The sequence below is a fragment of the Leguminivora glycinivorella genome, chromosome 7, assembly GCF_023078275.1.
Source record: "Leguminivora glycinivorella isolate SPB_JAAS2020 chromosome 7, LegGlyc_1.1, whole genome shotgun sequence".
Lineage (NCBI taxonomy): Eukaryota > Metazoa > Arthropoda > Insecta > Lepidoptera > Tortricidae > Leguminivora > Leguminivora glycinivorella.
In genome coordinates, this window is record NC_062977.1 from 10579037 (window position 1) to 10596629 (window position 17593).

Sequence of the window (17593 nt, forward strand, 5' to 3'; positions counted from 1 at the left end):
AAGTTAGCGTACCCACTTCTTATGCCAGCGTCAATACCTATTTAACGAAAGTCACATCTAACGTGGGCGAGTAACATATCCAAAAATGTATGTATCATTTTATATAAAAATAAGGGTTTAAACAAATAAGGCGATTTAAACGAGGTCTTGGTGATAAAAGTAAAAAAAGCCTACTAAATTATTATTTTCTTTAGATAATGTTATAATATATTTATCAAACAATCCTCGGCAAAGCGACATACTTATTATACTAGAAGATTTTAAAGTTTGCACTTGTAAACAAATATTAACGACCGGTCTGGCGCAGTCAGTAGTGACCCTGCCTGCTGCGCCGCGGTCCCGGGTTCGAATCCCGGTAAGGGCATTTATTTGTGTGATGAGCACAGATATTTGTTCCTGAGTCATGGATGTTTTCTATGTATAAGTATTTATATATTATATATATCGTTGTCTGAGTACCCACAACACAAGCCTTCTTGAGCTTACCGTGGGGCTCAGTCAATCTGTGTAAGAATGTACTATAATATTTATTTATTTATTTATTTATTTATTTATTAACACTTCGCTGTTACAAGGTCACAAGTCACCTTGAAATTCAGATATACGCAGAACCAGCTCTGATACCAGATTTGTTTACTTTGACCTGTGACATTTTTTGTCACGACAATATCAGTATATACGCCTAAAATTAATCATTGCGGAAATAAATGAATAAACTAAACTGTATTACTACCTATATGTTTTAACAAAAACATTTTTCTTCACATATATATTTATTTCATAATTTTAATAAAATCAAACCCATTTTTTTCTTACTTGTGGCTTCAGAAATGCGTGGTTAAAATTTTCCGGGTTGCTCATGTTAGGTACACAACTTTATAGTCCAAACACGACCCTGTGCTTTGTTGTAGTTCCTAAGTGGGCATTGGTTAAAAAATGTGCACGGCTCATAATCCCGTTTAAATCACTTTGAACACCCGCTAAGCCATCGAAAATGAAAAATACGTAGAATAAAAAAAAACCATCAAACCACTAACCTGTTGAATGAAATGATGTATTTATCTACAGAGCCTCTCACCGCCCGTGTCTCCCGATGGCGAAGGAGGATCTCCCCGCGAGGCGCGCCGGACGCACATGCACGCGGAGCAGAAGCGGCGCTACAATATCAAGACCGGCTTCGACACGCTGCAGGCGCTCATACCGCACCTCAACGCCAACCCCGCCGCTAAGGTAACCTCAACTATGTCCCAGGACGAGTCAACCTGCCCCGTGAGACGACACACGCACATGCACGCGGAGCAGAAACGGCGCTACAACATCAAGACCGGCTTCGACACGCTGCAGGCGCTCATACCGCACCTCAACGCCAACCCCGCCGCTAAGGTAACCTCAACTATGTCTCAGGACGAGTCAACCTGCCCCGTGAGACGACACACGCATACGCGCGCGGAGCAGAAAGGGCGCAACAACATCAAGACCGGCTTCGACACGCTGCAGGCGCTCATACCGCACCTCAACGCCAACCGCGCCGCTAAGGTAACCTCAACTATGTCTCAGGACGAGTCAACCTGCCCCGTGAGACGACACACGCATACGCGCGCGGAGCAGAAAGGGCGCTACAACATCAAGACCGGCTTCGACACGCTGCAGGCGCTCATACCGCACCTCAACGCCAACCGCGCCGCTAAGGTAACCTCAACTATGTCCCAGGACGAGTCAACCTGCCCCGTGAGACGACACACGCATACGCGCGCGGAGCAGAAAGGGCGCTACAACATCAAGACCGGCTTCGACACGCTGCAGGCGCTCATACCGCACCTCAACGCCAACCCCGCCGCTAAGGTAACCTCATCTCTGTCCCTATTGTCTGCTGACGACTCAACGCGCCTCTCGAGACGCCGCATGCTCATGCACGCGAAGTAGGAGCGGCTACAACATCAAGACCGACTTTGACACGCTGCAGGCGCTCATAGCTCAGCACAACCCCGCTAAGGTACCTTCAACTAACTAATCATTTTGTCCGATGGCGAGTTAACTCATCCCGTAAATCGACACACGCGCATGTCCGCGTAGTGCGCTTGGTACGCCAACAAATACCTCAAATGGTTTTAAAAGCATGAAAATCGGCACGATTCAGGTATCTCTGGAATATGGGGTGGTCGACTCCCCAAAACGTGTTCCGCAAAACTCGCAAATCCTTAAAGTGCGCGAGTGATTCGCATCTGATGTATCTAACTGTGTCAATAAAAAAAGAAACAGATATGTGAGTGTGCACGGGAAAACGTCCCACTTGTCGATTACACACTCACATATATCCCTCGAGTGACATGTTGTTAATGTTTCTAATACATCTGAGTGTTGCTATGTTAAAAACAGCCACGTCGACATAGATGACAATATGCTAAAATACTCCGTATAAAAGTCTACGAAGAAAACGTACTTAGAAAACATCACGAAAAAATGATGCTCGTTTAGATGGAGCCACCCGATCATCACCAAACGTGCGGCGCCAAATGAACGAGGATACATTTTTCTTTATGTTTCCGAAGTACGTTTTTTTAGACTTTATTTGTCTTACATGGACTATACGGAGTATGTTATTAGTAATGTAATCAGATGACTGCATTTTAGCGTATTGTCATCTCTGTCGACGTGGCTGTTTGCGTAGATGTTTATTTGTCACGAATGATTATAGCTAAACTCTTATTGTCTCTAAGATCATGTGTAAATAATATTGGCTTAATTTTTTTGCTCTTTTTATCGAAATTGTTTGTTATTTACAGATAAGCAAAGCCGCCATGCTACAAAAAGGAGCGGAATACATAAAACAGTTGAAAGCTGAGAGAAACCAAATAAAAGAGGAAATGGAAAGTTTACGACAGCAAATTGAATGTTTGAACAATTCCATATCGTGAGTTATCAGTATTTTATACTAATATTAAAATGTAAATGATAAACAAAACTCGTCATTCTGAGTTAGTAAAAAGCCCCAGGAAACCTGAAATGAGATCTAATTCCAATGTCAAGCTGTCGTTATGTTTGTGTTGCGATTGGAGTGTTTACACAGTGGGTGTGTTTTATTATGTTTGTTATTCCAATTTGAATCATGAGAAAACACGATGGCCGTATTTATAATGAGCATGCATATTTTAGGATAGTTTGTTATTGGATTATGAGATAAAAGTGTTTTGTCGTCATATCTCATATAATATAACATACAAACCAAATATATCACTGATGAATAATAAAAACACATGCATATAACATAACAGTAAAACTACAATGCATGTGGCTAGTGGCTACCTGTACCACATCCGCATAAGAAAATAATATATTTGTTTTTATTGATTATAGTTTCTATAATCAATAAAAACAAATATATTATTTTGTTATACGCATGTGCGTGACAGATTAACCAATCTAATGGAAGCTCTTGACAATTACGACTGTATACGTTAATACGTAAACAGATGTCACTCATAGGTATAGCCTGACAAGTTTTTATTTGACCCTCGCCGCGTTGCGGATTTTCAGCTGAACTAATTTCTTTTACTGGCAAGGATTACTATTTGACACCCGTTGTCGAAAGTCATCGAATGTCAGTGATGTAAACATGAAGCAAATATTTTAAATTTTCTAACGGTTTCATCGCAATTTTGTCCAAAATAATATGATTAAAAGTGAAAATAATTATACTAAACGTGATAAATTACAACAAAAAAGGATGAAGGATTCGACAGCATTTCGATACCAATGTTCTGAAATTGGTTATTGACAAGTCCGGGACTGACAGTTTATAGTGCGGTTCTCCTGTATAATAAGGAGGCCGTTCCATAACTGCCACCAGTACAGAACAAGGTCCCACGAAAAAAGAAAATAAACATCGATGACTTTGATTAAGGCACAAGATTCATGGATTTTAGGCTGTGCGGAAAGAAGTAGCGAGTCTTAAAACCTTGCTTTATAAATTTTGATTCTCTAAAACCATGTTTTAATTTTCTACAAATATTAACGGGTAACCAGTACACGCTGTCCCCAATACGTATGACGTCGGCACATTATTGCCATATGAAAGCGGTTTGTAGCGACACTCTTTCAGGGTCAAATAAAATCTTGTCAGGCTATACAATCAAAATTTCGTTTATTCCATTCTATTTTATTTTTTATTACATGCATGGAAAACCAACAGCTGAAGTTATCATTACAATCCAAAATAAAATTACAAAGCCAATTACAGGTTCTCACTTAAAACCAGATTAATACCAAAATCTTTCCTATCTTACAAACGTGCAAGTACCTACGGCCACAGCCAAGCTTAAGAATGTGTACAATGTACAGTTAGCTGAAATATATTACCTATGTAATTATTACTTGACTAGTAAAAATACAGGTTTGATGTCAAGATACTCATTAGCGTTTCCAGCCAAGAAGAAGAAAAAAAAAGGAAAAAACTGGGACCCGTTTCTCGAAAGGTACAAGCAGTACAAGCCTTGTATTGAACGATACGAACTGTCAAATCGTATGGGTTGTCATGGAATAGTACATTACATCAGAGGCCGGGAAAATGAGGATTTCCGGCCAAGTGGGTATATACGGCCGAGCGAGCGTGCGAGCGATGTATAGTGCTTTTCTCAAACATACAATGAAATAAAAAAAAATGCTCTAAAGGACAATATTATATAAAAAAAAGTTACTTTGCAGGCCTAGGCCTGAAAAATAATATGAAATCCCTTTACAGTCCTCTCGAGTTGTTGCGCCCAAAAAGCGATACTTCCCAGCCCATTTTAAGGAACGTAAAGACAATATTTCATTGCATGTTTGAGAAAACACACTTGTAATACAAGACTTGTACCATTCGAGAAACGGGCCACTGGTGTCGCGTTGCTTACATTTAAATTTTAATAAGCCGAGCCGGAACGTGCGCTAGAATTATTGCCCATATAAAAACTAATCAACTTATTTCTTATTACTGATATGCTATTCGTGCGCGCTTTTGTCAAACGATCTGTACTCAGGCTAATATTCTGAGATTGGCGAATTTTTTCCCGCTTAACATTTTTATACTTGAGGGTAGGTGATTGAAAACTTTGATTGCTGCTATAAATGTGCTCTTACAATAAGCTGCATTTCTGACTGCCGGGAGCAATATGTTATATTTGTATTTTGATCTCACATTATCACGTTGTTCAGAGAAAAATGAAAAGTTACATTTATTGTCCGACACAAATAGGCAAAGCTGCAAATTATTTTCTGTAAAGACGTGCCTCATAGGCCTCATTGTTATACAAGCGATATATGATTCGGATGCATTTCTTAAATCAGATAGACATCATCATCCTCCTTGCGTTATCCCGGCATTTGCCACGGCTCATGGGAGCCTGGGGTCCGCTTCACATCACTCAATTCGATTTCATATTAATTCTATATTATAAAGTCGTTCAAAATCGTTTTGACAGTTCTTAAAAAGAAGCTGATTTGACTAGGAGGAAAGTAGCCTATAGGGAAAAAGGTCTCTTTCAGGTCATGATATGCTTCATGACTCATGATCATGACAGTTTACAGGATGCCCTTTATTATTATATTGGGTATATTGGCGTTATTTATAAACGCTTTATAAACCTGAAATAGCTAATAATCCTTTGTCATTATCTGTCATGTTGACTTGAGTATTTGTGAGAAAGGGACAAAACACTAACTAATCAGTGCAGTAACTTTTTTTATGGATAAGGGGGTTAGTATATAATATTTTTGTGCGTTGCAGCAACTGCCACTCGCTGCTGCCGGCGACAGGCGCGCCGGTGTCGCGCGCGCGAGCAGGCCGCCTGCGCGAGATGTTTGCGCGGCATGTGGCCACGCGGACCATGCACTCATGGAAGTATTGGCTGGTATCCTTTTTAAATAAATGACGGGTTTGACTTTGGTCCGACGAGACCTGGTTTATTTTATACTGTCTATAGGTTGGCTTTTTTATTTTATGTAAGCTCTAGCTTTTACCCGCGGCTTCGCTCGCGTTAAATTAAAAAATTGCGGAATGCTACATACAATCTTCCACCCCTCATTTTAAGTTTTGTTTTAAAAAATAACTTTGACATCCAAATGCTATTATATTATTGTTTTAAAAGGTGTTACGTATTGAATATTTTTTTTTATATAGAGTCGTTTGTTATTGATAACTGTTGTTTTTTTGTTTGGTAAAATATGTTTGTATTATTTGTTTCAATTATTGCTAATTAGTATGTTTTATTTATATGTATACAAGTGTAATAATTTATATTGCTTGTGAATTTAATAAATGAAATGAAATGAAATGAAAAGGAGGGGGGGAGTTAGAATGAGCCAAAAAGTAGCCTTGAAAAATCACGTCAATTCAATTCGTCGCTCGATTTGCCGTGAAAAACGGATAAACAAACTGACACATATAATATACACTTTCCTATTTATAATATTAGTATAGATGAATAAAATACTGTTGAGTATTATATTTAATGTGCAAAGTCGCTACTCAGGCGTTACATAGCATGCTGCATCGTCTTAAGCACATTGGACATTTTCATGCGAGGGAATTGCGTCGCGACGTTGCTCGCTCTGCGTGGATCTGGCTCACAGAGAACCTCCTATAGAGTAGCATTCTTGTATATTTTGTTCGCGATACGAGTCACCAGTGCCAGGGGTGCGAGGATTGCGTCGCGACGTTGCTCGCTCTGCGTGGATCTGGCTATTTACGAACATATCATTTTGTTGATTGCGGCCATCGCGGGCAGCTGACATTTCACCGCGACCATAGTGTATAGTCAAGCGAGATATGGCGGCTGCAGCCGTCTTGAGTTTTTATATTTGTCACATTAAATAAATGATTTCCTTAGCCTGGGTTCAGTTTAGCGTAGTGTGCGCGGCGCTGGTGGACTCGTTCAGCGCCTGCGTGTCGTGCGGCAGCGGCGCTGACCTCGTGCGTACTACGCTGCTGTGGGCCGAGCAGCACTGCTCGCTCGTCGAGATGCGACCAGGTATCTATATTTATACAGTGTGATAATGTCTCAGTGAAGGCAACTACAATATACCGTGTCGTAATGTGATAACGGTTTAGAAGACCTTCGCTCGAGTTCAAATTACCTACGTGTTTACAGATTTTGGAGAAAAAGATCGACTAACTTTTTTTGATGCTAATTTAAAATGCCCCCTCAAACATATATAATTTACAAAAATCGAGAAAACTTTTTTCATACAATGTATTGTGTTGCAGCGGTCCTAAACTCCCTCCGCGTGCTATGCACCACCACCGACATCCTGTCGGCGCCCGAGCGCCTGCCCGACGAGGCGCGCGCCGCCGCCGCCGGCTCCGCCGCCGTCAAGACCGAGCCCACATAACGCACGCCCGAGGTACCGCCATCTACTTCACAACCACCCAATACTCCCCGCTCTAGCGGTCTCCCTGCCGAAGCGAGAGGAACAGAATATCAATGGTCGCTAGTACAGGTCGATTCCTTCATGCGACACCGAATTCCCGACCAAGCTATATCATACTGGAACAGATCTTTATTATCTTGCTAACGAAGGTGTGTTACGATATATTTGGCGCTTTGGCCGTCACAATGTATTTGACGCTGTCTGTTCAAATTTTTCTTTCATTTTTCATGCATACAAGACCGAACCAGTAATTACGCACATACGTAGAAAATGAAAACGCGTCACAGAAAAATCTTGCACAGATTTTTTTGTGTACGGAAGAGTTACACGCACACCGCGCATGCTAATTGGTCGTATTTATGGTTCGGCAGAATGTAAATAGTGTGAATGTCGAATCCCTTCTGTGTTGCTTGAAGTTAGTAGAACTAGCACGAATTTAATGATATTAATAATTAAAATATATGCGTATGTGTCATTAAACGGCTCTGGCTATGAACAGACACAGTGAAACTCATACGATGAATGTTTAGTTCATTCCATTCGTGTCAGCTTTCATGAATCGACCTGTAATGTCAATAGTTAGTGACCAAGAATTGTTAAATGGATCTCTTTTATTCACACGTGTATTTTAAATTTCTCGGAGAAATAGTTGATAGCGCGTCGCTTTTTGTAGGCAGTGGGACTCCTTGTATATTCTTAGAAAATAATACAGATGTAGTACAAAATGTTTGGTGAAAGAGACGTGTCACCTTGATATTTTGTTACGGATTTTTACGAACTTTATGTCGTATTTTTTCTTGATGCGAGTACATTATTTGAATGAAATGTTTATGTTGTCTGTTGTACTTATAAGTCTTATAACAGTAGATTGATTATGATTATGTTTGTTAATAAAATTATCCAGTCACATAACTTTTCTTCCTCTCACTTGTTGAATCTGGCACTCCTTTCTTATCGCTTAATAACTACAAATGCGTATGTATGTAATCAATACTTAAAAAAATAAGTCAATTTATTTTTAAAAATCAGATGACTAGTTATTAATTTAATTCAAGTAACTGTGCTCACATCGCGAAGATTTCGCGACTGCCTCTTCGCCTGCTGTTTATTTCTAATATCCACGTACGACCAAATTCGATCGGTAAATATACACCATTTTATGTTTCAAACATAGTAGCCAATAGCCATATACTATAATAGTAGCGAATAGTTTTGCTAAGTAGTAGGTATTTTTGTCTTACTCGTTGAAGCATTTGGTACATCTATAACTAATGTACATAGTATTAGTTTGTTGTTATGGAGTATAAATGAAATGTTCTATGTCGTAGTTTTTTCACATGATTTGTAACAACGTACCTACAGTAAAAATAAATAATATCGTACTTTCTGATCTCAAATCCAATTTAACCGAGAAGTTGATCCAATTTGAAACAAGATCCAAGTTGATACAATAAGTCCGTAGTTAACTTGTTGGGAATTACGTTTTTCATCAACTATTTTTTATAATTTTAATATATTGCCGGCGAAGAGAGTAATATTACTTACATAGTTATGTTGTATGGTGTTGTTTTAGGCATAGAATGTACAAATACCTCTTAAAATCATTACAAATCATGCAAAAAATGAACTTTCTACGGATATTTATAACTTTTCTACGAAAAGGGCTCGAAATGTGATAGTGCCACTTTAGGAAACTGTTCGTGATAATATGAAATCAAATGTCTTGATTGTTAATGCTTAATATTTTATACGTATTTAATTTAAAACTAAGAGGTATTTGCACACAAAATTATATTGGCGAGTGTGCAAAAATGAAAAATGTTGGTGTTCACTTGCAATCGAATTAATATTGTACAACGCACAACATTAGTGAACTGTAAGCTGCCACACCAGCGGATTAGGTTTCGAGTAAAGCCTATAATTAAGGTACTTAAATTTTAAAATTGATGGACGGTGATACGCGAAGAAATTCTTCCACAGAACATTTCTAGTTCTCTTTATCCCTAACAATAAAAAATATCAATAACATCACCTCTGGCAGCTGAGCTTTTTCGAGGTACAATAAAATTATGCTCGAATACTTAAATTTGGAGTGTAAATATATCTGTATATATTTGATTGAACCATGTGGCGTTAATATTGTGCCTTTAACTGAGGTTTTGTCACCCTAGAACAAGGGTGTTTTTTATATTTTTACCAAAGAAGTAGTAGTTTTCAGTTATGTATTATAATGATATGATATAATAACAAGCACACGACGTACCTAGATCAGACATTGTGAACTACACCCGTCCTACCCGGCGAACCGTGAATGCCAATACTTATAGTACGATAAGATGAAATGAATTTAATGATGTCGAGATTTATTTAGAGTAAATTGTAAGTATATTTACGTAAGTGCCTACTTTAAGTAAATATTTTTATATGGATTGTGTGGTTACACAAATGTTTTATATTTATATATATAAATCGGTGCCAACGTAAATATATTGTTGTAATTTGTTATATAGTGATATAATTTTATGATGTATCGTTGTCTCTGAGGGCGCCTGCGCCGCGAGCTTTAACGAGGAATGTGCAATCGTTGTTCTATTGGAATACAGTTTGGATGCAAAACGATTACATGTCTGTCATTTATTATCCCCTGTTGGGCCGGTTTTAGTGTCACACGGACTAACCGCACGAAGCGACGCGCACGACCAATTTATATGAAGTTGACGTTGTCGTCCACTCGAGCCCGCTTCCGCTTTACTATAAGGGTCTGTTACACTAAACAATTTCGGAATTATTTTTGTATGAGAATTTCCGTACTTAGACTGCTGCGTGACTTTGATGTTCTGTTTACTGTGGTTGATGCAACTGGCCCTAAAAGACTCCCTGAACTTAATACATATTAGCCGGGTGCGAGTAGCTACCCGCGTCACTGGTTACCCGTGTTTTGAGCGCGTAGGCGGAGCGCCGTGAGCGGAGCGCAATGATAGCGGTGCGCCGGGCGAACGCTGGTGTTGCGCCCAGCGGACGCCGGCTGGAACTAACGAGCGCGGATTGCGAGCGGAATGCGCGCGGATTGCGAGCGGAACGCCATCGTTCGTCCGGCGCACCGCTATCATTGCGCTCCGCTAACGCTACGCTATCAAAACGCTTTATGTGTGGCGGAGGCTTTAAGGTATCATTAGTCAATACATGCGGAATACAGAGATTTCTATAAGTTTTACTAATCGGTATATCGCTGTACCACTATCGAGGCGTCAACACACCCTAATAATCGACCGAGTCAGCGACCAACGACGTTTGACTTCCAACTGCTTAATGTGTATTTATTTGATTATTACGTTTTGCTAGAAATGTAAAATGTAAGAGTTTTGAATGATTCACGGTTATTTTCATTAGACTTATATTCACGGTCTATATCCCGGTCAATATAAGTTTAATATTTAAAATGTGTTTTTAGGGTTTCGTAGTCAACTAGGAACCCTTATAGTTTCGCCATGTCTGTCTGTCTGTCCCTCCGTCCGTCCGTCCGTCCGCGGATAATCTCAGTGACCGTTAGAACTAGAGAGCTGAAATTTGGTACCAATATGTATATCAGTCACGCCGACAAAGTGCAAAAATAAAAAGCGGAAAAAATGTTTTATTAGGGTACCCCCCTACACGTAAAGTAGGGAGTGATTTTTTTTTTCATTTCAACCCTAACGTATGATTTATTGTTGGATAGGTATTTAAAAATGAATTACTGAAATCGTTTTTTGATAATATTAATATTTTCGCGAATAATCGCTCCTAAAGAAAAAAAAGTGTCCCCCCCCTCTAACTTTTTAACCATATATTAAAAAAATATTTAAAAATCAGATCCTGGGTAGTCAAATGTGTAGCGCGGATGAAGGGAAGGCTGAGAGCGCCGCGATCTATTACGAGGAATATTTGCATTTTTTTGGAATTCAGCTTCAAAACAAAACCAAATCATATTATGATCGTTTATTCCTCCCTCATACACCAGCAACTCATTCTGCATACGAGTATTAGTCATCATCATACGTCGGACTCCAGCGGGCATTTTCGTGGCATGTCAGAATGATAGGTAAGGTTCGCAAATCAATCAGTTCACTTTCGAGTTGTACTTAGTATTTGGTACCTACTATTTATAATGTGAAATTCCAAATATCATAGCAACTAACTGCGTTATTTATAAACGTACTTGAACAACATATAAGTCAAAACGGCGAAAAAGTTCGTTTGGCTTTATCCGTCACTCAGACGATTGCAGCTGTGAGAAAGAAACAAAACACAAAGGAGTTAAGGTGGTTCGCTTTCCATACAAAAAACAACAATCATTTATGAAAATCCTAAGGTAGATAGACGCGCATATTTTTATTTAGTTATATTGTGTAATGACTTCATAAATGATTGTTGTTTTTTGTATGGAAAGCGAACCACCTTAACTGGGGTTGTCAAGTTCTATAAACACGGCTCTAAGGTTGTACGTTAGTTAGGTGTTTTTTTTACTTTAAATTTTAAATAAAAATAAGATTTAATAGTCTGTGTTATATTTGATTTAATTTACATTTATGGTGCATTTGAAGGTATATTATGAGAATATAGAGGTACTATTAATATTTTTAGGTATTATTAATATTTTTTCCAAATTTTCATTTCATTTCATCATTTGAAGATGAATAAATGATAACGGGTAACTAATTTAATTAACTATGTTACAAATACTAGGTACATTATAATACTCGTGTAAGTTAAGATTTTTTTGTAAACCTTACCAAGTGCCCTCAAACTGCCCCCTATAGTCCGACGTGTGGTCATCATTATTTACAATTCAATACTATTTGGTACAAACTGTGCATTTCAATAAAAATGCTATCACTTAAACTAAAACAGTCATCAAGTTCGTATAAATATAGATACAGTTCCCTTATAACAATGTTTAAAGACAGTAACCCTAGGTACTGCATCAAGAATCATGATTATTACACTTCTTTCATCTATGTAATAAATAGTGCTGATAAAATAATGTAAAGTAGGTACCTAATTATATTTGAAATACAAAAGCATATAGGTAATGTAAGAAACCGTAGCTGCTCTCGATAGGGTTGTCAGGGCATTTTCAGAATTTGGGACCCCCAACCGCCCGTAAGTTGTTAATAAAAATTAACTCACTGTCAGTTTTGTGACGATAATTAAGCATGAAATTTCAGTAAAAATATCGTTTTCAGTACAGATGGTGTTTTTTTTTACGCACTAGTGCGAGAAGTGGTTCATTATATGCCGGGTCGAAACTTCGGATGGCCATCTATACTGAAAAACGTCGTACAATACACGTGCGAAAAGGAAATTCATAACTCGTGTCGATTTTAAAACACTCCCTTCGGTCGTGTTTTAATTTATCGCCACTCGTTCCGAACTTCCTTTTTTACGCACTTGTATCGTAATGTACTATTTCATGTTAGTTACATAAACTTTAAGCGATAATCTACGTTCAGAAAGTAAATTTTTAGACATTTTATGCTTAATTGTCGTCACAAAACTGACAGCGAGTTAATTTTTCTTAATGACTTACGCTAATTGGGGGGACCCAAATTCTGGAAATGGCCTTCAACTGGTCAGTGTTGTCAAGCGTGAGGTTGCGCGAGCATGCCGGCTAGCCTCGAGCCGGGCTTCGCCAGCAGTGCCGGCAGCGCGCCCTGCTCGGCCGTGCGGCCTGCCTCCAGCACTACTCCGCGGTCGTATCCGCGCACCGATGAAACGCGATGCTGAAATGAGAATTAATTGATAGATAGAATAAGTAGTAAGATTAGGCAGTGCATGGCGCGCCGTCTTAGCATTTGATTTACGGCTAAGTACTTCAAAAATAAACTTATTTTTGGACAGCTGGGTAGTCTGTATAATTCTTAGGTACCGAATTATATTTTATTGGTTAAAAATTGTCGCATTTAATTTTAGTGTTAGTTGAACTAGATCTACTGAACTATAAATATCAGAGCATTGACCTCGATTGCGAGTAATTTTATCTGGCGCGGACACAAAACGATAGATAGATATGAAGATTATTTCGTCACCACACTGCTATCTTTAACTTTGGAACTCGGTTCGGCGTAAATAAAATCGTAAAGACTACATTTTTAAATGAGACGTGAAATAAATTCGCGCCCTTCCCGATGCCACGTACATTTATGCCTTGCCTTCACATTACTCAACAATATGGCTGCTGGTGCCGTGCATTAGGTACTTCAACCACTGATGTGCATTTTGTACAAGCAAAAGATTCTTACCGCTACTGTGATAATGGTAGTATCAGGCACGGCGTTGGCTATGCTGGCCAGCAAGCTCCTCTCGGCAGGCGCGTCCAGCGCGGCGCCCGGCTCGTCCAGTAGCAGCGCGCTGGCCAGCCGCGCGTGCAGCAAAGCCCTGGCGGCACTAGCCCGAGCGGCACGGCCGTCGCTCCAGCCGCATCGAGTTTTACCCACAGAACATTCTGGAACGAGAATTTCTTAATAAAGACGATTTCTGAGATCTTCGGCTCATCAAAATGAGGAAAGATAACGGTGAAATAGCTAGTCTCAAAAGAAGCCAACGTCTTCGGACAACACATTCGCGAAGTATCGAGCTTTTCACATGGATCCATGGATGTTAAGGCAAGTGGCTTTGTATGATTTTTCAGATACACACTCAATTTAAAATCAAGAGAAGGATTTCATTGCGTTCAAAAACGGATGAAAGTGCTGGGACTCGAGAAGGGGGAATGCCAGTGGCGAATAAAGACAGGCTGTGGTATGTGGTGCAAGTGAAACGTAATGCAAGTATTCCTACATTTATATATCATCATTCTTACCTAGACCAGCAGGTTGAGACGTAACGAAGTCGAAGAGTCCGACCGCTCTGATGCTGTGCCATATCTCTTCATCCGTGTGTACGGCGAGAGGATCCAAGTTCTCTCGGAGCGTGCCAGAGAACATGATAGCCTCCTAAAATAATAACAAAAATATATAATATCGATTGCGGAAATTGCATTTTATTACAATTGGAAATACATTTGTATTAGAAACAAAAAGTTTTCTCAACTTATCGGGTTTGATCACTAAAGATCGTTATCAGCGTGCTGTATTGGTGGCAATTTTAAGTATGGTTGGCAAAAAAACAAATACACAAGTATTTAAAACATTATATATACAAATTATGAAATATATATATTTATAATTACTTCATCCAAATTACACTGAATAAATAACTATAATTTGTTCAACAGATTTGGCTGTCAGTCATTCACGTCGATCGATTAGAAAAAATAATTTTAAATAACTAAATGACCATTCTACGTTGACAGAAGTTACAAGAAGGTTGTTATAAAATCTGGGTATTCAAATCCATACTGTGAATGAAGATACTGGGATTATTTGTTGCACTTTATTACACCTCTCCGTGCTCGTCTTACTTCGTGCTCGTCTTACGTCGTCGACTTCAACTACTTGAATAACAATTCTAGATAGTCGTATCTAGAGTGCATTTGAATATTTGGATTAAAATAATAATTATACACTTCGCGTAATGTATTCTTATGACATAATTAATATCATTTGACGTATATTGTTTTAAAAATATATAGTTGGTCCCTAGAGGTGTAATCCTAAGTAGGTAAGTATTTATTTTGTAGTTAAGAACAAAGTGAATATTTAAATGTACGTATTTGTTTTTTTTGCCAACCGTACCATTTGCCACGAAAAGTGCACCTTGATAACAATCTTTATTGATCACTAACGCATGTAAGTAGTTCTAGTCCTATTTCAATTTTGTATCATCAAAAAAATCACCTGCGGTAGCACGACGATTCGATGTCGAAGTGTGCGCAACGGCACGCGTGTCGCGTCGATTCCATCGATCAGGACTCGGCCGCTGGTGATGGTGGTCCCGCCGACGCAGGATAAGAGAAGAGTGGACTTGCCGCTGCCACTTCGGCCACATATCGCGACCTAGAATTTTGTTGATTGTGAAAATACAAATACATGATCGTATTTGGGTTCATTTGTTTAAAACTGGCGCCCAACGTGGGGCACATTAATTCGTGCAATTATTTCCGTAAGATTACATACCTTTTCACCGGGATTTATAGAAATATTTATATCGTGAAGTATTGGAAGCGAGCCCGGCTCTTGACCTTGGACAGTCACGTTTTCAAACTCTATTTTCCCATCTCGTTTCCAACCCGTTGGTATTGGACCTGAAATAAAACATTTTTTAATTTATTATTTAAAGTTCTATAAAATATGTGCCCTGGCTATGATACAAATTTAATTTAGATTGCTGTTTTAAATTGAACATGCAACGGAGGACAAGAGCTGTTATGACTTAGTGGCTCCTTTATAAAAACGTTTAGATACAATACATTATTTACATAATGCAGTTTTTAAAGTCTACTTACAGTCTTCCCGATAATCTTCCTGCGGTACAGCAGTGTGCGTTCGGACGCGTTCAACGGCCGCTAGTTGAAGATCCAAGTCTGCGCGGCACTTGGCCAGGTGTGCGAGGAACGCCGGCAGAAGCAGAGAGTAGGCACCGGCCAGACCGGCGGCCACTGCACTGCCGCCGTACAACGCCACGCCGAGCGACACGCAGACTGCTGCGGCTCCCACGAGATCCTGAATGAAAGGGGTAAGTTATACCGCATTGCTTAGTATTCAATAAAATTAAACTTTCTATAGTCCAGTCAAAGTCCAGTATAATATGTCCCATAGCATCTTAGTCCGGTGTAATAAGAGCGTAGTACCATATTTATGAGACGATTGTTTCGATACATATTTTTGCACTTGACTGTCCATGTCTCAAACAGCAGTATTGAGACAACCCGAATTAATTGTGTCGGAGATCAAGACGCCAAAATTAAGCGGGAATGAAAGTTTTAAACGTTCTTTTTTGCAGAAGGAATAAATTGTGGTTGTACTTGGAGTCGAGTCGAACCAGGTGGATATGGTGGGAGGGCTGGATTTTCTCCTAGGCCTAGGAATAAGGTTTTGAAATGTCGAAGACCCCCGTCTCAGTAAATTTATGAACGGCCCATAGTGGCATAACGAGGGTGTTGATGGCGACATCACACACGTCCAAAAATAATTAAAGCTTAGTTACCAGCGTCAGTCCCAACCAGCGTATAGCCGAGTTGTGCAACAGCAGTGCATTATGGTTGCGATCGAGCCGCTTGAGGAAGGCGGCGCGCAGGCGCGGCTGCAAGCGGCCCGCGCGCACCGTCCCGCCGCCGGCCAGCGTCTGCGCAGCCAGGGACACCACGCCTGCTGCGCTGTATGCTTCGCTACGCTGGAGTTCTCTAAGGACAAATTACCGAACATAGGTAAGAACAAATATATCGGTCTAGTAATCCTAAACCACTTTTTACCACTTTCGTAAGTAGATATATAAAGGTGTTACTTTAAGCCCAAAGTGCGCAAAATTTAAGGTAAAAAGGCACATAAATAGTGATCGTAGGTCTGTCAAGAAATTTGCAAATGCTCCTACTAGTACAAGGTTTGTTTGGCTTGTTAGTACAAGGGTTTTAGGGTTCCCCACATGACATCTACGAGTATTTAGTTGGGCTATAGTTGTTAAATAAATAGGGATACTTACCTCGCGTTGTGTAAATACACCGACTGCAGCCACAGATAGACGAGGCATGCTGGCAGTAATGCGAGCAGCGTCCAAGGTGCCGTGACCGCGTTCACGAGCAGCGCAGCCCCGCATAACAACGCTAGTTGTGCCCATCGGCTTACAGCAATCGGCAATTTCTGAAAAACAAAAGTTGATCAGCCTTTTTAGATCACTAGCCGGGTCCACACAGAGCGCGGCACGTCGCGAGGCATTTTCCTCGCGCGGCAAACGAGCTATGCAGACGTGCATCGGGCGAGGCAATGCGCGCGTTTTGCTCGGTCAAGCTACCTGCCACAGCCGAGGCACTTTTACATGGAACGTTTGCTGCACGAGCATATTGCTTAACTAAATACTTGTTTATAATATACATTGGATGAGGGCGTGCATAGCGCCTCAGTTTAAATGTTCGTTGTCGTACCTTATCTAACTACATAATTATATCCGACTATTTGATATTCTTTTCAGCCCTCTAGCACTTGTCTTGTCGCGCGCGAGTCCATACTTGAAGTCGCGCTTGATGTATGGATTCGCGCGCAATGCAAGTTGTGCTAAA

The 17593-nt window shown here is 39.9% G+C and overlaps 2 protein-coding genes across 7 annotated transcripts in view; one reads left to right on the forward strand and one right to left on the reverse strand.

Annotated features, from left to right (window-relative positions):
• The window catches only part of LOC125228181 (carbohydrate-responsive element-binding protein), a 39358-nt gene extending 23393 nt beyond the window's left edge, over positions 1-15965 (forward strand). For 4 of the 6 annotated variants that reach the window (XM_048132640.1, XM_048132643.1, XM_048132644.1 and 1 more), the window contains exons 13-17: positions 1069-1230; positions 2784-2911; positions 5762-5885; positions 6875-7004; positions 7241-10024. In XM_048132640.1, the coding sequence (XP_047988597.1) occupies positions 1069-1230; positions 2784-2911; positions 5762-5885; positions 6875-7004; positions 7241-7365 (669 nt within the window). In that variant the 3' untranslated portion in view covers positions 7366-10024. Of the gene's footprint in view, positions 1-1068; positions 1231-1317; positions 1384-2783; positions 2912-5761; positions 5886-6874; positions 7005-7240; positions 10025-15828 lie in introns of those variants that run through there. The other 2 variants (XM_048132642.1, XM_048132641.1) reach the window with 2 other exon arrangements.
• LOC125228179 (ATP-binding cassette sub-family C member Sur) overlaps positions 12872-17593 on the reverse strand; it is a 39310-nt gene continuing 34588 nt past the window's right edge. Inside the window, exons 21-28 of the mRNA XM_048132639.1 lie at positions 17020-17177; positions 16528-16723; positions 15827-16043; positions 15498-15625; positions 15219-15377; positions 14243-14375; positions 13683-13885; positions 12872-13163 (exon numbers count right to left, since the gene is read on the reverse strand). Of these exons, the coding sequence (XP_047988596.1) occupies positions 13023-13163; positions 13683-13885; positions 14243-14375; positions 15219-15377; positions 15498-15625; positions 15827-16043; positions 16528-16723; positions 17020-17177 (1335 nt within the window). The 3' untranslated portion in view covers positions 12872-13022. The remainder of the gene's footprint in view (positions 13164-13682; positions 13886-14242; positions 14376-15218; positions 15378-15497; positions 15626-15826; positions 16044-16527; positions 16724-17019; positions 17178-17593) is intronic.